Below are 20,654 nucleotides of genomic sequence, written 5' to 3'. Positions count from 1 at the left end.
TGCTCTGGCCCTAATTCAGACCCTAATTATTAGTCTGCTAATAATTCTGAACACCTAGACTATTTTAATGCTCATCAAAAAAGAATTGCTAGGCTCTGCCTACCTCATCTTGGCAACTTCGTCTGTGTTCGAAATCTCATAAAAGCATGAGAATTTAGAGGCCCTAGGACACCTCATGCCAGTGGCCTCTTGTATTTCCAAGGGGTCTAGAAGAGTGTATAGAGGGAGCCAGTATGATGTCGTTGAAAAACACTGGTTTGGAACCAGACAGGCCTGGGTTGGGTGTGACTAGATAATGTTTTAGCTCTGTGACTTCAGAGAAGTCACCTACTTGCTTTGAGATTCAAACATCCTCACCACGTTGATTGCAAGGCTGACACTGACAAATAGAGTTATTGTGAAGCCTAAAAGAGTAAAGGTTTTTAAAGTAACCGATGTATTACTTGGTATCTGCAATAATCAGGATGTTAGCAGGTCTCCCTTTCCAAGAGGCTTACAGATATCACATCTAAAGCACAGACTCTTTTTAACACCTGGACCCCTTCTGAGAGGCACAACAGTATGGCTGTAAGCACACAAAATCTGGAACTAGATTGCTAAAGACCAAATCACAGCTCTATGCTTATTAGGCATGTGATTTGGGGCAAGTCATTAAACCTTTTGAGGCTCAGCTCCCTCATCAAATAAATGGAAATAATAATATATATTCTAATATATAGAAACATCTTAGAAGGAGTACCTGGTACATCGCAAATATTGAAGAAGGTTAGTTATTATCATCAGCACTATCATCAGCATCATGAACCTGCTGACAGATGCAGACCTTCTGGAATATTCACTCTCAATTGTGAAGGTTTAGCGCTGATATCACAGAACAACGAATATGTTAGATATGGCTCCCATTTCGCTTTAGAATATGGGCAATTACTTTCTCAGCGGATTTTCACCTCCTCAATTAGGTTTGATTTGTGTTCATTTTGAAACACTGGACATGTTTGGTAGGGGAAGTGTATAAGTAAAATATGAGATCACAACATATTAATCTTGCTGTGATATTTAATGATGGAAGATTTATTACAGGTAACCCAAAGTCCACTGAAGAATACTATTACCCAAGTGAGACACACCTTCCTATATGGCACTAGCTTTTCAACTATTATCAGGACAAACTAAGTGTCTTTTGTACTTCAGTCGGTATCCACTAATCTGTTTTTGCTTCATAAAAGGACAGTTTCACAGGTAAGCATTGTCCTTTTTGTTCAGCAGATTCAATGACCAGCTCCATCCTAAAGTTGTCAAGGTTTCCTCCCCCTAAAATATAGGGGATCAATTATTTGAGGTTGGGGAAGCAAAGAAAGAGCTGACAGCAAAGGTTTTGAGATGGGATAGAACATGGTACATTCATGGAAGTGAAAGGCCAATGTGACAGAGCAGTGAGGATAAGGAAGAGAGCGAGAGAGAGAAAGAGTGCGCACGAGCATGTGTTTTCTTTCTCTTTCTTTCTTTCTTTCTTTCTTTCCTTTCTTTTCTTTTCTTTCCTTTCTTTCTTTTCTTTCTTTCTTTCTTTCTTTCTTTCTTTCTTTCTTTCTTTCTTTCTTTCTTTCTTTCTTTCTTTCTTTCTTTCTTTCTTTCTTTCTTTTAAATTATCGTTGACATTCAATAAAAAACAAGTGTTTTAATAATAGATGGTTAATGACTTGGCTCCAGGTATTTATCTCTCAGGCTGTCTTATTCTGTTATCAGAATCCTCAAGTCTCCTCAAAATATATTCTGGCTTTTCTGGGTGAACAATGAGAAGGGAAGATCTCAGAAAACCCCAGTGGTTATTGTTTTGGAGAAATTAGCAATGAACATTTAACTCAAGTCCAAGCTGTTCATGAATTATTTGTATTTGAACACTCTATGATTTGGTTTCAAAATTATTGACCAAATTGTTGGAAAATTTCATACTTTGGCTTCATTTATTTGAATTTCTTCCAGAAAAAGAACTGGATAAAGAATTTCTGCTCTTGTTTGAAGCAACTTGTGCGATGCCTGGAAATCTGCCATTTAGGGACTCAAACATTGAACCTTGTTCATTTTCTCTTCTAGATGAACAGGGAAATAAAAAGGTCAAAGGTGAAAACTTTTCTGTCTTCAACTAATCTGTGGAGGGTACTTGAAAAAACTAGTCAAGTGATTTCAAACAGTATTTTTAAAGTGAAAAGTGTTCGGAGAACACTTGCTACATCTTGAGATAAAACGGCTCTCTAGAGAAATAAGTTAACAAGATATCCCCTCACCATCACATACACACAAGGAAGCAAAACATGTTACATTAGCTTTGAAATATAAGCATACGATGATGAATCATTTTTTGACACTGTAGAAGTAAATGACTTTTGGAAAATGTGGGTAGTCCCTGTTGATTCAGAAAGCCTTTATATATTACATTTCATAAAGCACATTGTTGAATGAAACTCAGGAACAAATAATTAGATGAATGTCAAAGTGCATACTGTTAGGTTCTACATTTATAACAATAATTCCATTTTTACATTGGAAGATTTAAAAAAACGTGCTTTGCAATATATTTTCCAATTGCTTTATTTGTGCAAATGATGTGTTTTAATTTTTTATGCATAACTCCATAACCTAGTTTTGTCTCTTTGGCAAACTTTCTAGATAATACGCACATATGTTCATATATAATTTACATATCTCTATGTGTATGAGAAGTTCATATATTTGTACCCAAATCTGCATTTGTATTTAAAAGCATCTGTCTTTATACTTGCTTATATTCTCTCCTCTGCTTCCTCTATTCTCGCCTGCACACATATTATTTCCTTCACCTGAAAAACTCTTACTCTCATTATTGATTTCTTCAATCCACAGCTCCTCAAAGGCTTTCCTTAATCACTCACTGCCTCTCATAACACTCTGCTCTTTTTCTTCTTGACATTTAGCGTACTTTATGTTTATGTGCTTATAAAACTTTTAATGTGTAAAGAAATAATGAAAGACTTAAGCTTCATAATGGCAGCAGTGTCATCTGGTTTGTTAACTACTGTTTATCCAGAACTTAACAGAATGTCAGGAGGATAGTGAGAAATCTATCTGTATTAGTTGAATGAATGAATGAATGAATGGAAAATTATTACTGAAGGTTAAACTCATGTTGTAATATTTTCAAAATTTTAGTGTCATTTATGCAAGCAAAGCATGCAGTGTAGAAAAATGAATGTATGTAAACACAACCAACAAATACAGTTTTACAATTTTGAGCCCTGGAAAGAATGGTACAGTGTTTTGTGAAATGCACTGCACCTAATAGATTCTTGATAAATACTTCTTGACATTATTTTATTTTTGTAGGAGTATTATTGTTTTATTAAGACAAACAAAGGTCATAATCATCAGGAGCTTCAGCCTTAGAGATTCCATATTCTCTTTTGAAAACTCTGTTGTGCCAAAATCACACACATAAATGTAGATTTATTTTTAATGGTTGCAGAAATGATTACTTACCACACTGGGGATAATGGAGCTGTGCTGATGCTATAGAAAATAATCTATGATGAATGCATTTCTCCATCCATATGCAAATATTTAGTTTTTCTAAGGATATCAGAAAGGTAGTCCTCAATGAGAAGTCAATAAGAAAGAAAATACGAAAGGTAGCACTGTCAGCTTTTCTCTTGGAATGCATTTCAAGTCAGAGCTCTGCTTGAGGCTTATGAAAACCAAGGTAGTATTATTAAAACATCAATCCATCAAACACATTTGAAAATGTTACCTCTCTATTTTTCTGGTTGCAAATCATGATTCACAAACAAAATTTTTAAAAAATTATAGCCCTTCCAAACCATCCTTTTCATTAAATGTATAGCTCACAAGCATTCTTCAACTGAGGCATTAAAGTAATTATATTTATCTGTTGATATGTTTTTTGTTTTTCAAAAAACCTTTTAAATACAAAGACCAATTTTGGTTTAATTTCAACCTACTTACTAAGGTCACCTTTACCATGTAGAGGACTAAAATACCCTCCAAAGATACTTTGTCTATTTGTCTAAAAAATGCTGTGCTCTGTGCTATGGAAATTTGGAACATTAGAGTCAGACTGTAATTATGTAGTCGGTTCTCCACCAAAATGATGGTCCTTGGATACAACAAGTAAATGAAATCTACAGATAATCCCAAATCTCTTTTATAGGAAAATTATTTTACATAAAAATGCCAACAGCTAGCAGAATCAATAGAATAGAATAGAATGTCCTTTCCCTGTCCAATTCCTGGTAGAAGTAACACTAAGCAGTGAAATGGCCCAAAGACAAAGAATCAGAGAGAAGCCCAGAAACAAAGGTTATTGTTTTCATCAGTACCTGAAACACAATCTTTATGGCATACAGTTTTCTGAGTCAGTATAAAATGTGAGCAAAGCTAATTTAACATCCAACCAAAGGTTTTTAAAGCAACAGTAATAAAACAAATACAAAAATAAACAAGAATACAAGGCATAGGCATATCTGATGGGCCCCCTGCACTTTGGACAAGCCTTACCTTAAGCCAGTGTGGACTTAGGTCTCTATGCAGCAGCCTAAGGCATTTGTCATGATGCTGGATCACTGGGCTAAATATTTAAGCCAGAGGTATACATATGGAAAATTAAGAACCTTACATAGACCAACAGCCAAGGCCCAGTTTTTGCTTTAATTTTTGCTTTTTGACTTTTCAGGGGGAAAAAAAAACCTTAATGATACAACACATTCTTTACACATAAGGATACATTTAAAGATGAGTATTTCTGCTTCAATGTTGTTGCTTTTTCAGGGATGGAAATACAGAATTAATGATCTCAATGAGATGGCTCTAATTTGTAAGAGGATACGTTAGTTTTATTTTATTCTACAGCAGCTATGGTATCATGCAGAGATATGCTGTTTAGACCACAGGAAAATACCGTGAAAAAGACTTGATGACATCTCTGAACCCATTGCCACACTGGAAAATTTTATAACGGTTCAAGAATGTCTTTTTAAGTAGAAAGAGTAATTCAGTATTGTCTCAACTGGTGAAACAACAAAAAAGGGACGATCTCAAAATACCAACAGTAGGGTTATTTCTCTTTACAAAGATACACCAACCAGTCATTTATTGGGCTACTTTCATCACAACATTGTTTTGATTCTTGATTTAGTTTTATCTAAGGAGCGATAATGTGAGGAGATGGGGACATTTACGAGTTAGTGTTATTTGCAGAACTCAGGGTCCATCCATGTCAAGAGGTTAATGAATGTATTTCATTGACCATTGACCATTATTCAATGGTCAGTGAAACTCATTGACCATTATTCACATTTACCCCTACCAACGTACCCCCTACATACCTGGCAAGGCAAGGAATCTTAGCCATAAAGAGAAGTCCCTCCATTCCCCCGGAATAATTCCTTAGGAAAAAACACTTGGTTTACAAAAGGCTTCCCAGATTACTCTGAGACATTGACCTATTGTGGTATTATCCCCTTTACCCTCACAAATTGGAGAATTGCTGAATTAAAAATATAAAATCCTGAAGTTCATTTATTTTATATTATAAAAAATATATGCTTCTATGGAGCAAAACATTTTTATAAGAAAAAAATCTAAGACTCAAATTTAAATTTAGGTGCTTTTTTTATTTTTCAAAAACCTAACTAATACTTTGTTTTCTAATTTCTTTTTCTTTTTTTCTGCACTAACTGCTCAGCTATCCATTTAGGCTTTTCATAGAACCATAGTATCATTGAGGTGGGAGGGCAGGTGGAGGTTGTCTAATCAAAAAGTCTCTGCTTCCATACAACCAATGGCAGGACAGTTTATTTCATAGGTGAGCATGGGTAGATTTCAGAATGTTCCCTCTTGAGCCAAATGGTGGATAGATACTCTGACTTTGGTCAAGTCTCAGCCTTTCTGAACGTTAACTTCATTATTTACTAAACAGATATGCTGCTTCACAAGTTGTAAAGATCAACGAGATTTATGTCTTCTAACTAAACTGTAATAGTTATATAATTCAAAAATCATTTTCCTTAACTGCCATCAATCTTCTATGGAGCAAAACATTTTTTTCCAATCATAAGAATAACAACAATAATAATAATAATAATAATATAGGTATAATAATAGTCATAATAATAATATAGCTCAAAGTTGCTGAGTAGTTATCAAGTGTGCTAAGAACTTTGTATGTATTATCTCATCAAAAAAAAAACTACAGTGTGATGACAATGTTCTGGAATTAAATGGTGGTAATGGTTTCTCAACCTTGTAAATATACTAAAACCCCTGAAGCATATACTTCAAAAGGGCAAATTTTATGATATGTGAATGATATCTCAATTAAAAAAAGAAAATTGTTCTGTGAAAGAGTTTGGGAAAATTACAGATGTAGAGGTAGACTGAAGTGTTGTGAAGGGCGTGGTGAAGAATAAGCCAGTCTCATTTTACCCTTGAGCTCTTTAGAATATAGTTGAGGTGTTAACATAGATTCGTAAAAGCTGACACCTGAGCAATGTGTGAGGCAGGACTGTCACAGGCTTACGAAGTTTTACTAGACACTCTGAGGACCAAGAGAGGAGCATAAGCCTGCAGGGAGGTAATATCACTGTCAGGGTATTATTTCATGGAATCAAAGGAGCCCTAGTATTCTGTACGATGAGGACATTTTAGAAACGCTATACTATCTTAATGAAGACTCAATGGGAAAATTAACATACTGTTTCCTTAGAATGTATTAGCACAAAATGAGATCTTTCTGAGGTAGTATCATCGTAGATCTTACCCACTCTCATTCCTTATTGTGTGGTGCTGTGACATGTAATTACCCAAAAAGAAAGATGCACTTTCCAGTAGCCCTACTCTTGACTCATTCCTCTGAGCAGGCATTGGTTTCAAGATCTTTTCCTGAAACACAGACACAGCTGAAGTCATCTTTTTTAGGAAGCCTCTGCAAATCAGGTATGTCCCAGTGCTGATAATCATTAGCTATATGATTTGGGACATATTATTTAAACTCTCTGAGCAGATGGAGAAAATGGCACTTACCTTTCAGGTCTGCCAGGAGTTTTATGTAGATACAGCATATGTAGCTCAATACCTGTACCCAGTGGACACTCTGGTATGTAGGGCCTGGAAAGAGAGATGAGAGACAGAAGGAAAGTATCTTCTAGGTCCCTGGGTGTCTTCAGTATCTGCTGGCCATCTTACAGCTGTCCAAGCTTGCTCCTGCCGCACAGTTGGACACTCCCTGAGACCTTTCAGAACCCATCCTCCCCAATGCACCCATGCTCCTTCCAGTTGTTTCCTCAAATCTTTTGTGGGTGTGAATATTTGCATGCATGATTTATCTTCCCAATTTGATTGAAAACTTCTTAGAAGGCAGGGAACATACTTTACATGTTTGTATTGTCTACACACTTAAGCACCATGCATAATGCATGTTAGATTTTTTTATTTTTTTTTTAATTAGCTGAATGAGTTTTGTCATGCGGGAGACCCTGCTCGCTGCACCATTTGTCATGCGGGGCGGCCTGTGGGGTCTCTGGTCCCGCTCCCCACATAAAAACGCAGGACATGGTGAGTCCAAAAAGGAACACCCACGGAGCCATAGGTAGGGGAGTCACACCACTGTAGTCTCACTGGAGGCTGGATTCACACGACGTGCGGCCTGCTGTCCGCTTTTCTGCCAACTAACCTCACTCGCCAGCTGCAACCTGCCCTGCTAACTTCAATCCGCCTTGCTAACTGCAATCCGCGCTTGCTAGCTCAGTCACCATCTTCTTGCCAGCCCCCATTTTCTGCTAGCATAGCCACAACAGTTATATTAGTGGCCAATGGCTCACTGGTTACAGCTGACAGCCAACTAGCCACAGCTTATGGCCATCCAATCACAGTTGATGGCCATTTACTACCTGAGCCAGCATCTTTCTATGTGAGGCCGAGAGCCTGGAAACGGCTTTCTGGGGCTCTGTCCCCACAAGTTTTAAAAATATTCTCCAGTGGGGAACATGGGAGACAGGGCAGCAGTAGCTTTTTTTGAAATTGTGTGTGGGTGTGTGTTTGTAGGGGTGTGTGTGTGTGTGTGTTTGGAAGGGGTGATTTCCAGTGCAATGACAGGTTAAAATAACTAGACCAAAGCCACTTCTTGACATTATGGACTATCTAGAGTGGTAAACACAGTCTCTACTTGCCAGTAAGACCCTTAAGTTATTCATTTGGATATGCATTTGGGTTAATTAGCAATTATCTGAATCAGTTGTGTTTGCTTTGAGGCAATAGAACAGGTGGCTCTCTGACACACTCTGCAGAGTCACTTACTCCAGCGACAGTGACTACAGGCCCCGGAGTCCCCCTGGAGCCCTAAAACATTTGTTCCCTGGTGAAGCTTAGTCTCTGGAAGAGCAAAACATAACTTTTAGCCAAAATCTGATTTTAGTTGACAACACAGAATTGGCACTTGGGAGTTGTTTTGTATTCTGAAATGCACACACGCATGGAGTGCCTTTGAAGACCTCGTCAAGTCATGTTCAAGGCGGGGCCCTGGAGTATAAGACTGTAACATGTTGTACAATAGAGGCTTATAGACCATAAACAAGCTTCCCTGCTCATCTCCATGCCATCCGGGGTGGCACGTTTATTCATCCTGTTTGGTGATACTGTCTACCAGATTGTGGGAAACAAATTTTTAAAAATAGAAGACTTTTTTTTTCTTTCTTTTTTTACTGGTCTATTCTTCTGGACATAGTTGAGCCAAACACTTCTACGTACAACCCCAGACTAAGGGACAAAAAACAGTGACATGTCTATATGCCATGTACAGGCCAAATCTTTATATATGTGTCTTCTGTTTTATCTGTTTCATATGCACATGAATTGAAGTATATTTGTGTCTATAACATACTACCATGTTGCTTAAATATGCCCAAGATATCGAGAATACCATTAAATTTTAATGTTGGTTAAAACAAATAGTTTTCATATGAATATGTGATTGAAGATGAAATTAAATAGTGCATTAAATGTTGGTGCTACTTGCTAGAACTTTCAAGTTCCTTCCCACTGTCGTTTCATGATGTTTCCTTTTAACGTGATTTAATAATATCATTATTTAGAAATGAACTTTTGTGAAAAAAAATTAATTATTACCTTTGTCACTATTTATTTTATGAATCCATGGAAAGACTTCATTAAATTATAAATGCTTCATTACTGATATTCTTATAATAGATTTTTAAAATTATGATGTGAGCCAGTTATCCATTTCAAGGAAGATATAATGCGGAAAGATCAGTGTATGTCCAGTGAAATTATTGCTGGTTTTGCTAATGCAATATTCATGAGGATCTGCCAGAGACAATCACATTTAATCCCAGAACAATAAGAATTTGCAAGTAATTATTTTAAATTGTAGTTATCCATTGGTAAGAAAGGTTAGCAAGTCTTATGTTTATATATTTGAAATGACTTGCTGTTCTGTCAACATGGGAAGGGTATGTTTGGAGAATATTTACGGTTTCTGAGTGGGAGCATAAATTTTGGTCCTCTAAATATGCTTGATATAAATATTTTGTGGTTTATGTGCATTTGTTTTTTAAACGGGCAACAATTCTTTAATAGCTCCCTCTCCTGATACAATATTGTCCCCACAAGCAAGCCCAACTTCTTTCCCTTGATTCCAAAGCCCTTTTTTAAGCTCCTTAAAGGTAGACTGTTTCATATACCTTTGCATTCCCACAATCCCTAACATATTGCCTTATGTAATTGGATAATTCAATAATTTTTCAGGAGTATTGATTACTTAGGTTTGATCAATCATTTCCCTTAGTCTATTACAGGACAGTGGGGTTTTTTTGTTCATTTGTTTCTTTCTTTGTGCTTTTTTCTTTATTCTTAGTTTCAGGTGTATATACATTTTTAATGTATTTGTTTTCAAGAAAAAAAAAAAGACCCTTTGGCTATCATTTATGATTACATTGCTTTTCAAAGATGTAATACAACCTGGGTTGGGGTACTAATGTCTGAGTTAGGGTAGAGTCTGTTGTTTGAGCCTACTTTGGTGATATTCATTTCTGTTCTGGCTGACTCTGGAGTTTGAATGTATGAAATAGCAAAGATGTTGGAAGTGGAAGGTCCACATCAACATATCCAGGGAAAGATGAACATCACTTAAAAGTCGAAAGCTGTCGGGCAATTACCAATCCTCATTGTCTTTACTTGTTTTACTCTATCGCAAGAAATGAATCCCTGTGAAAACGGGATTTCTGTATCCTAGAAAATAAGCACTTTTGCGTTTTCTAATGAAAAAAAATTTAGGGATAAGGTAAAGGAATTTTAGAATTTGGTGCATTTTGTAGCTTTAGCATTGTAATGCTTCTATTCACAGAACTTGAATCTCTGATGAAAATGCGTTATTGTAGCCTTCCTATCAGAACAAGTAGGTAACTGTAAGAATTTCTTTCAGTCTATCCTGGGATAAGAAACATACCTGAAATAAAAGAGACTCTAAAACAATGGGCAACTCCACAGTAAGAACTATGTTCATGCACTTGCTATGCTGTAAGATATGATTCCTAGGATACGACAAAATTTAAACAGGTTCTGTGCAGTATTTCTTCCTGACCCCAGGGAAGTACAGTGAAAGTCTCAATACTACTTTGGTCGTTCTTGGATAGTAAAATGTCATCTTCTCACTGGTAATTTCAGTTCACTGGTTTGTAATAGTAAATACAACTTCAGTGAAAGCCACTCCTTTTACACTGTTTTGGGTTGACTTGGATCTACCACTTGCACTGGGTGAGGGAAGAGGGTTATTTCTCCTCTTGTTCTCATGACATTCACTTCTCTTCCTCCTCCCTGACTCCTCCAGGGATGAAGCAGGAGAAGGAAAAGGAAACAAGAGACAGAAATGATCTTAACTGGCTAATACAACAATAGCCATCTAGCTGAGCTTAGACTATGCTTAAAACTGACTCTGAGGGACACTTTTGAGGAGCACTTTGGGGGACCATGGTACACCATTGGAATTTTTTTACCTGTAGTTGTCTTGAGGTGGGTAAATGGATTTCCTTCAAATGGTCATTTAGGATGTCTACCTAAGTCCCTGTGCATCCATGACTACAACTCCAGGTTCTTTCTGTTGAGCTGTCTTGACCACTCACTACCTCTCCCTGCAGTGGCTCTCTTGGATAGGATGCGACACAATTCTGTGCTGGCTTCTAACCCATGGTGCGCTGCAATGCTCACACGTCCCTTGTTCTAACAAACTCTGATCCACAAGTGGCTTCTGGTACAGTAATGCTTTGTTCTACTATCAGAGCATCAGCCAGTCACAGTCTCTCCCCTTGGAGATTTCTCAGGCGTGAGTGAAATCCCAATTTGCTGACCACCCCAACCACTGCCACCGAGTTCCAGGAGACCAGTATCAAACTGTCTGAGGTTTCATTGAAGTCCTTCTCCCCTGCACTTGAGATAAAGGAAAAGTACCTTCCACCTTGGATGTACATGCAAATCATATCACATCCAAATTCTCCCCCCAAATCCTCTTCTAATGATCAATCTCATCTTGGCCCTTCTTGCCTTTTTAATGGGCTGGAAATAAGTAATGAATTTAGGATCCCAAAAGTGGTTTGCAGTGCTCTCCTTTGTAAGTCTGGCTTAGGCAAACGTGCACCTTCTTTTGTAAAATGAAAGTAGCGATCTATGTTTTGACCTCTTATCACCTCAAGGTTACAGCTGAAACTGAGACAAAAAAGAGTTCATTTTAACATCCTATGACATCCTCCTATTAGTTGCTTACTGTCCTCTATAAAATTATTTTAAGCACATATTGATTGATAGGTGTGCGCAATCTACAAAGCACAATACAAGGTCCTGTGGTTCTCCTACTCTAGCAGGAATAATAGAACAGTAAAGAACAACTAGATTTACCAAACCTGCTAACTGCCGTTACAGGATGAGCCAATATTCCTAAAACTCAGCCTGGTGTAATGATTAGGAGCATAAACTGTGAAGCCAGACTGCTTGGATTTGAATCATAGCTTTTCTCTTTCTAATTATGTGACCTTAGTCAGGTTACTTTATCACTCTATGCTTCAGTTTCAAATGGAGATAAAATGCAGTTGTTATGGGAAATTCTGGAGTTAGTATTAGTGAAATGCTTAGAACACTATAAAGGTGTTAGTTAAATAAAGATAACTACAAACCTTAAATGAGGTTCTTAATTGCCCTGTGAAGTTACATCACATGTTAAAATATATGTGTACCACTTAAATAATTTACTGAAAATGAGAAAATAGGAATTCTACCAGAATGAGGAAATAATGAATGTTCACACAAAAGAGGTGGCACAATACCCCCCCGAAAACCTAAAAGTCTCCACAGGCCCCTTGGATACATTTTAATTTTTATTGGCATCCCACCGTTTTTTATCACATGAATCACTGTACAAAAAAACTGAAATGCCTTACAATGGCATATATTTAAAAGTACAGATCATGAAAAATATGGTAGAAAGTAAAAATAAGTCCAGAAGAAAACTGTATACTAGAAGTCTATACAGCTAATAAAATTCCCCTACTCACTTTGATTCTGAGTTTCCTAAGCACCCAAATCAAAAAGGAAATGTGATTTTAAGTCACATTGTCCATCAAACTGAAAGTAAATCAAAATTTGCAAAAATTAAAAGTCATACTGCCTGATAAGAAAAAGAGCCTTTATGGACAGTAAGAACAAGATGCAAGAAAAACAGAACATCTAAATGAAGAGTACAATGAACAATGCCCCAAATAACATCTTCAGATACTTCCCTTCAATTAATGCAGTTTTAGACAAGATTTTCTTACAACTCTCAGTGTAAGCTGGTACCATGTTCTTGCTGCTTGGTTCAATGATGAGTATCTGCCAAGAGGTCAAGAAAATGTGGCCCAAATCTTTAGGTTTTCGATATTCTGATTATAAATTTGTACAGGAATGGATTTCCCCATGTTGTTTCTCTCAACTGAGGTTTGACAAAGGGTGAACTACAGGCAGTTTGAGCTTCTGTACATGGACAGGGGTCTGCAGTGCTACTGATTAGAGCAAATCCACATGTTTTAAAAATCAACCACGTTCATGGTAAAGTTGACAATCCTACTTTGAGAGAGTGCTTCTCAGAAGCAGAGGACATGCTTCTCTTTGCCACCTTGTATTATGCCATTATAAAGTTACCAGCAACAGGCTTTGTACTTACAATGATTTGTAATGCTGCTTTGCATAATTCAGAGAGGAAGTCAATTTTAGATAGCCGTATCTTAGCTATCAACTAAGAAGGGGGAACTGAGTTCTAGTTCTAGAACCCCTCTATTAAGCTATGTGACCTTGAGCATGTCATTGTACCTTCCTCTGCCGTAGTTTCAGCATCTGTAAAAAAAAGAAATTGAATGAATTTCAAGGTCTTAGCATTTCATGATTATTTGTGTGTGTGAATAATGACTAAGAAACTACACTCATTAAATGCCTGTCTGTGTGCCTGTACACTTTGGAATGATTTTTCTATATTGTGAGCATTTGTCAATTGTCTCTAAACAGACTTCATTGCTCTGATTTCACCATTATTAAAAGGGAGAATGTCAAGCCTCATTTTTCTTGTGAAATGAAAAGAGTGGATTAAAGGAGCTATGTTACAGGACATGAAAGGATGTCCTTTCACACAGGCAGCTGTGCACCTTGTCTGTGGCAACCTCTGGGAAAAAGGCAGCTCAATTCTCTTGAAAGTGTGTCTTTAGGAATATCAATTATCCATGAAAGAGATACTTCAAACTTACCCACATGTCAAGAATCTTGCTTCTATACATGAGTTTTTCAGAAGTAAAATTGGAGGAAAGCAGCTGTTGTCTGAAAGCATGTTCTTGAACAATATCCTGTATGTAATTCTTATGTAATGCTGACTAATCAGAACAACTTTATACAACTTTCCTTTTTTTTCCCCTCCCCCCTTCCAGCACCAAGGAAAAATTGGAGTTAAATTTAATGTTGGGACAGATGATATCGCCATTGAAGAGTCCAATGCAATCATTAACGATGGGAAATATCATGTGGTCCGTTTCACGAGGAGTGGTGGCAATGCCACGTTACAGGTGGACAGCTGGCCAGTGATCGAGCGCTACCCTGCAGGTAAGCCAGTGAATCTGTACCCGGGGAAGATTTTATGAGAAACAAAGTGGAAAACAAAGCACTGTTTTGCATTCGTTTCACCAAATTGTGAAGCCATCAATTATTTATTGGACTTTAGAGTCATATGAATGTACTGCTATCCTAAACTGTTCTTGATACAGTGTACAAATGGCATTTTATAGAAGAACTTAAAGGCACACGTTAGCGTTTCCAAAATTCAGGACATCAGTGAAATCAGAAAAATGCACACATAAAAGGCACAACATGTCAAAGCTCTTTTTACTGGATCCTTGCATTTCAACAAAGGAAAGGCTTTGTCAAAAGTAACAAAGTTAAAATTTAAAGTGGAGAGACTATTATAACACCTTTTGCCGTGAAAGAAAATAGAACCCGGTGATTCCTTTGATGGTGGTACATAGCTAAAGCTCGTGAAAAGTGCAGGAGGGCCATCGTACAAACAGAGAAATAGTAAAGGAACTGTTTATAGTACTGTAAATCAGTTATAAGAACATGCAAGTAAATGAAATTTGTTTTTACTGTAATATAACCATGAGGTTTTATGAGAATTCTGACACTGGTACTACTCATTTTCATTTCACACAATAACAATGATTACCAAAATGTATATGTAAATTTTTCTATTACAAGTATTTGTTTCTTGAAAGAAATAATTTGAGGAAATAACTAACTTATTAAATAAAGATAAATTTTTCTTAGCGCTACTGACTTACAATCATGGAATGAAATGTCGGTGATGCCCCTTTGGACCTTTTCTGATTTATAAAATTTTACATCTTCAAGCCTCATTGCAAACCTATTTCATAAACTTGGTGCTCTTCAAATATTTGCTGAATTAAAGATAATTAAAAAAATGCTCTATGACAAATTTTAGAAGCAATCACCTTAATAATATGTCCAGCGCCTTTTTTTTTTTTTTTTTTGCAAATAGTAGGCTCTCAATAGAAATTTGCTGAATTGATATCCTGGGAATTATCCCAATTTTATATTGCAGTTATAAGAATGTACACCTTCCGTTAATAAGATGAAGGAATGGAAGATCTGGAATGAAAGTAACTTAAATCTGCATGCCATGTTACATAGCCACTAAAAATCCCTTATTGAGTTTACTGAAATCCTAATAGAAATGTAGTTTTTAAATAACTACAGCCTCAGTGGAATTACAGAAAAGTAAATTGATGAATTTCCTAAAGTACAATTAATCAGGACCTCTTTATCAGCTTTATTGGAGGAAGTCATTGCATTGGACGCCATGGAAGATACAAAGTAGGATGAGGTCTAGGCCCTCCCCCTGGAATGTTATCTGTGAACAGTGGGTCTAAACATGTAAAATGATAGATCCTATTATTATTACAGTGTGGCAGTTGCCCCTTGAAACCTAGCTTTGTTTCACCAGTTAATGTTTTTAAATTATCTTAAATTTAATAACTTTTTTACTTTTACCACACTTTTTAAACTGGTATCTTTAAGAACACTGTACTAGAGAATGTAAATGGTGACTTGTGTAGGGAGAGAGGAAGTCCCACTCTCAAGTCAGTTTGGGAAAGTCTGGATTAAACTAGTTTAAAATGTCTTTACTTAAACTTTATTATATTCATATTCATAATGCATCTCTAAAAGGGAAATTTGGTGTGCATTTCCCAAGCATAAATAATCAGAACCTAGTTTTCTAATGCATTAATGCATGTGGATAAGTATTTTGTTTTTAAAATTTCTATACCTCATTATTTTAATACACCTATGTGATTAAATTTAGTTGTGCACATACAGATACTGTGCACTAGGTATAGTTCAAAAAAGCCATGGTGCCTGTCTTTTTATGGCATGCTAATGTCCAAGTTTAATTGAAGTTTGGCAGTATTAATTAAGTCTACAAATATTTGTATTTTTTTTCTAGACTAATATTTGTTTACACATGTAATGTCTTATTCACCAATTAAATGGATGCTCAGTATAAGAAATAATATAAAATATATTCAAAAATCATAATCTGGCAATATTATGATGATTGAGGAGCAAATATTTAGAAATGGATATTTTAGATGCAAACTTTTATGTTTAGTCCAGATTCTAAGTGCCCGTTCACCAAAAAGTATTTTAGATAATATTGGCAAATCAAGAGTGAGAAAAGTTGGAATTATTTTAAGGATGCAAACAAGGGTAAAACACAGTCTGCCCCCAAGAAAATTAGAGCACCTGTGAGGAATTTGGATATATACATATAAAAAGTTAATGATCAATATGGGAGTCACCATTGTTGCCATCAGATATTTTATTAATCATCTGCTCTGTGTGCATTTCAGCATTATGTTGAGGTAGAAAATAAGCCATGACAATTTCAAATTCCTTTTTCTTTTGGAGTTCCATCTGCAACATTTCCAACGGAGGCTGAATACAAACTTAAAAGTATGTGTCATCTAGATTAAAGTTGTCAGAACAAAGTGATTTTATGTATGAGTTCAGTAGAAATGCCTAGTATATCTCTTTTATATTGGTTTGTGATATGAGTATTTTTTCTTTAAAAAGTTTTTTGTTATTCATTAGAAAAATAGCTGGACTAATTCCTTTACCACTAAATCCTATAGTCAGAGAAGCAGGGACCAAGAGGCTATATTTGGTTCTTTTTAAAGTGCCTGCAATGCAAAATATAGGTAATAAGGGTTGAAATTAGTAATTAAATATAGCACTTAACCTTCCATTATAGAGCTTTGTGGTAAGTGCTTTTATATTAAGCAATTCATCTGGTAGCAACACTATACCTTTAATGAAAAGCACCTAAAGCATTGACCGGTGGTATTACCCTGTAATTGTCTGGATAGCTTTCATAGAGAAACTAATTAGTAGAGGTAGATTATATGCTCTTAGAGTGTGTAAAATGTTCCTATAACTCAACAATTCACATTTCAGAATAAATATTGAATTTTCTGAATAGCAGACCCAGTTTCCATTATTTTCTGTGCATGGAGCAAAGTATAGAAATAATATTTTGCAAACTAAAGTTGAGAAAGCCATTTCTTGGTGCTTGTCAGTTAAAGCTCTGGAATATAATGCGTCATTAATCTCTGATTTGTCCCTAATTACAGTGATATAGCAAAATTTTCTCTCTCAACAAAAATAGACTTTCTTTTCTCATAATGTTAATCCACAAAGCCGAACATCATCTTACTTGTTCAGACTAAAGATTGCTCCAGATAAATCAGTTAGTTACCTTTGAGAATAAACCTTTGAGTTCGTTTGTCTACCACAGTGTGCCAAAAACATGTCCTTTATATTCTATACAAGGTCAAATGTTCATTTTGTGACAAAAAGATGTCCTTTATATTCTATACAAGGTCAAATTCATTTTATTCCTGTCAAGTTAACACAGCAAATCAACAAATATTTAAAGGATGTGTACTATATATTAAAGGAACATATTAGGCTTACATCTGGTTAAAGAGATAAGTAAACAATGTTCAAGATTAAAAGTATAATATGTGAGACAATGTAAGAGTTGGCTAATCATATTTGGCTAATTTCTGAATAAGACATACTGAAAAAATAAATAAATAAAGGAAAATATGTTCCAAGGAAGAAGAGGCCATTTTGAAGTAGCAGTCTAGAAATTTGATTGGGGTCTTAAAGGCTAGATTTTTTACTTGGAGGAAGGCATACATTCATTTTAATGGAATTAGCAGGAAGAGATAGGCACAGAAAAAAAAAAAACATATAGATTTATATATGTATATATATGTATATATATATATATATATATAAATATAAAAGAGGTCTTACCATTGCTATAAGGCAACCACACTAGGATTTTTAATTTCCTAAAAAAAGAAATATCAAGTTCCTTTAATAGTGTGGTGGACTTTGATATCATTTAGACCACACTATTGCTGGCAAACATAGATAATACAGATATTTTCCAAAATATTATTTTTCACAGTACAACAAAAGGAGATTATATCAACAAAGCTGAAGGGTCCATTCCTTAAATCAAAGTCTTATAGATTGACTGTAAGTTGCCTTTTTTGTTTCATTCTCATTATGTATTTATGGCAATGTTTTTCATGTTCCAGGCCAAGAAACCTGGCATTTATACCTATCAGCAACTTCCATAAAGTTATCTTGTACTGGAAGCTAAAATATCTACTTCCCGCCAGCATTTTCTACCGTGTAGTACTTGGGCCAGATGCTCACAGGGCCAAATTAATCTTCGTATATAAGATAGATCATTGTGAAAGCTAAATTCAATCATCACAGGCCATTTCTTTCCATTTTCAGAGCATGCACATTCTTTACCCTAGCAACTAATGTATTATTAAATGCTTATTGATGACAAAACTGAAATGATTAAAAAAAATTGGTTTCTTTAGGTAGGTGTTGGATATCCACTATTTGAATACCATTGTGAATATAAATCGAAACGCTTCTCTCACTATTGTTTCTACTATTTTTTGCTTCTCACTTAAGTCCATCTAATTTGCAACTGAGCCAACAGAATAGGGATGACTTCATAACTCCATCAGAGACCTAGAGCCCAATAAAGTAGGAGGACAACCTATGGGATGCCTATGTGTGTGAAACTGAACTTAATTCAAAATCCCACTGATTCTCAATCCATATGATTTCACTGATATGTGGGATATAAAAGTGAAAGCAACAAAGGAACAAGACAAACAAACAAAGAAATAAAAACTGATAGACATAAACAATAGTGTAGTGATTACCAGAGTGTAAGGTGGGAGAAGGGTTCTAGAAGAGGGTAATGGCGTCAAATATATGGTGATGGAAGGAGAACTGACTCTGGGTGGTGAACACACAATGTGATACATAGATGATGGATTACAGAATTGTACACTTGAAACCTATGTAACTACTAACCATTGTCACCCCAATAAACCTTTTTTTTTAAAGCCCATTGAAAGAATCAGTTGAATATATTTTGGAACATTTAACAAATAATAAATATGTTTTATTTCGGAAGTATAATTTATAAGCACATTCTAGTTATCTTTTCCCTGGAGACTGAAATTTAAAGGAAAATGTGCCTTTTTAACAGTATCCGTTTATCCTTTTTTAATGTGACATGGTCTCAGATTCTATTACTTAGAAACCAAAAATTAAGAAATATTTGTTGATTATTACTATGTTCAAAGAATTTTGCTACATATATTATGTCTTATATTATGCTGTAATGTGCAAATAGCAACCCTTCATGATTTTCAGAAGATTCCCCCCTTTATCTTTGTTTCCCTATTATTGTGTCCAGTGTATAATTTCTTAATGATTTAAATTATTAATAAATCTCATCCCACTCCTCAAGGATACTCATTTTAAGCAGAGAATGACATTATCTTAATTTTAAGTAAGGGTAGCCAAAAATATTGACTGAGTTTTTGGGTTCAAAGACTTTTACTTTTCTTCAAAGACATTGAAGATACGTACTCTTTACAAACAGTAAATTACTCAAGACAGATACAAAAATTAATTGCCACTACAAATGCAAAATTTAATTTTTAGGAAGTGAGACGGGAAAAGAGTTTTAAGAAATAGTTAAAGATTGAAGCTCAGAGAAATTACATTTTTCAGGAACTTAGGCTTTCAGGAAACTTCAAATAGCTTTTGCAAGTGTTTGGTTGCTTATGATAGATTTATAGTTTTGTAAGAATGCTTTTATAGCTTGATTATTATCCCAAAGCATAGTTCTTGTATCATGTAGTTTATAATTACCTGAGTTAGATGGAAGATAAGTCATGTTCCCAACTCAAATTATGAGCCTTTTCCTTGGTACTTTCTCAAACACTGTGACCCCTTATTTCCTTAAGAGCTTTTAATTAAATTGCTCAGGAGTATTTATATATTTTTATGGTGAATGCATATAACGAGCAGTATTTTTGTGTATGCTGAGACAATTTAAAAAATTCTACTATGAGAGGGAAACTCTCTTAACTTTTAATGTCAGTATTTGAATGCCAGCTATGAACAAGGCCCACCGTTTTCATGCTATTTCCTTTGCACATCGTCTACGTACTTTTCTTATCTTGTAAATGCAGGAATAAGTTGGCATTAAATATCACTTTACTTCTAGCAAACAATCACAGTATGTTCAAGAGGTATCAGAATCGTAAAAATGTTAAAATTTCACACACTGATGTTGAAGCCCTATATGAAATACAAAAACTAAGTAATTCTCTTCAGTTTTAGACATTAATCTAGATAAATTTTTCTTAAACTTCTTTGAATCTCTGCCTCTATAAGAATCTTATCTTTAGAAAATGCACATATATGTGCACATACACTCAAACTTATGTATATGATTTTTAGGAGTTGTGCCTCAACGTTCTTAGGGCCCATTTACCAAGGATTCAGAACTTCTGATCTTGATGTTAAGATTTTAGAGGAAAACGTGAAGTCTACCTAGTGAACATATTTGGAGGAACCTCCTCCTATCTGAATGAGGTGTGCTTCCAATGTAA

General features: G+C 35.5%; 1 protein-coding gene across 32 annotated transcripts in view; it reads left to right on the top strand.

Moving 5' to 3' along the window:
- Window positions 1-20,654, top strand: part of NRXN1 (neurexin 1) — a 1,055,762-nt gene that overhangs the window by 883,799 nt on the left and 151,309 nt on the right. For all 32 annotated transcript variants that reach the window (XM_074331970.1, XM_019719348.2, XM_074331968.1 and 29 more), the window contains one exon: window positions 14,001-14,172. In XM_074331970.1, the coding sequence (XP_074188071.1) occupies window positions 14,001-14,172 (172 nt within the window). The remainder of the gene's footprint in view (window positions 1-14,000; window positions 14,173-20,654) is intronic.

The sequence above is a fragment of the Rhinolophus sinicus genome, linkage group LG05 (genome assembly GCF_036562045.2).
Source record: "Rhinolophus sinicus isolate RSC01 linkage group LG05, ASM3656204v1, whole genome shotgun sequence".
NCBI classification, from domain to species: domain Eukaryota; kingdom Metazoa; phylum Chordata; class Mammalia; order Chiroptera; family Rhinolophidae; genus Rhinolophus; species Rhinolophus sinicus.
The sequence above is the reverse complement of the archived record's forward strand: the minus strand, read 5'-3'. Positions and strand labels throughout refer to the sequence as shown.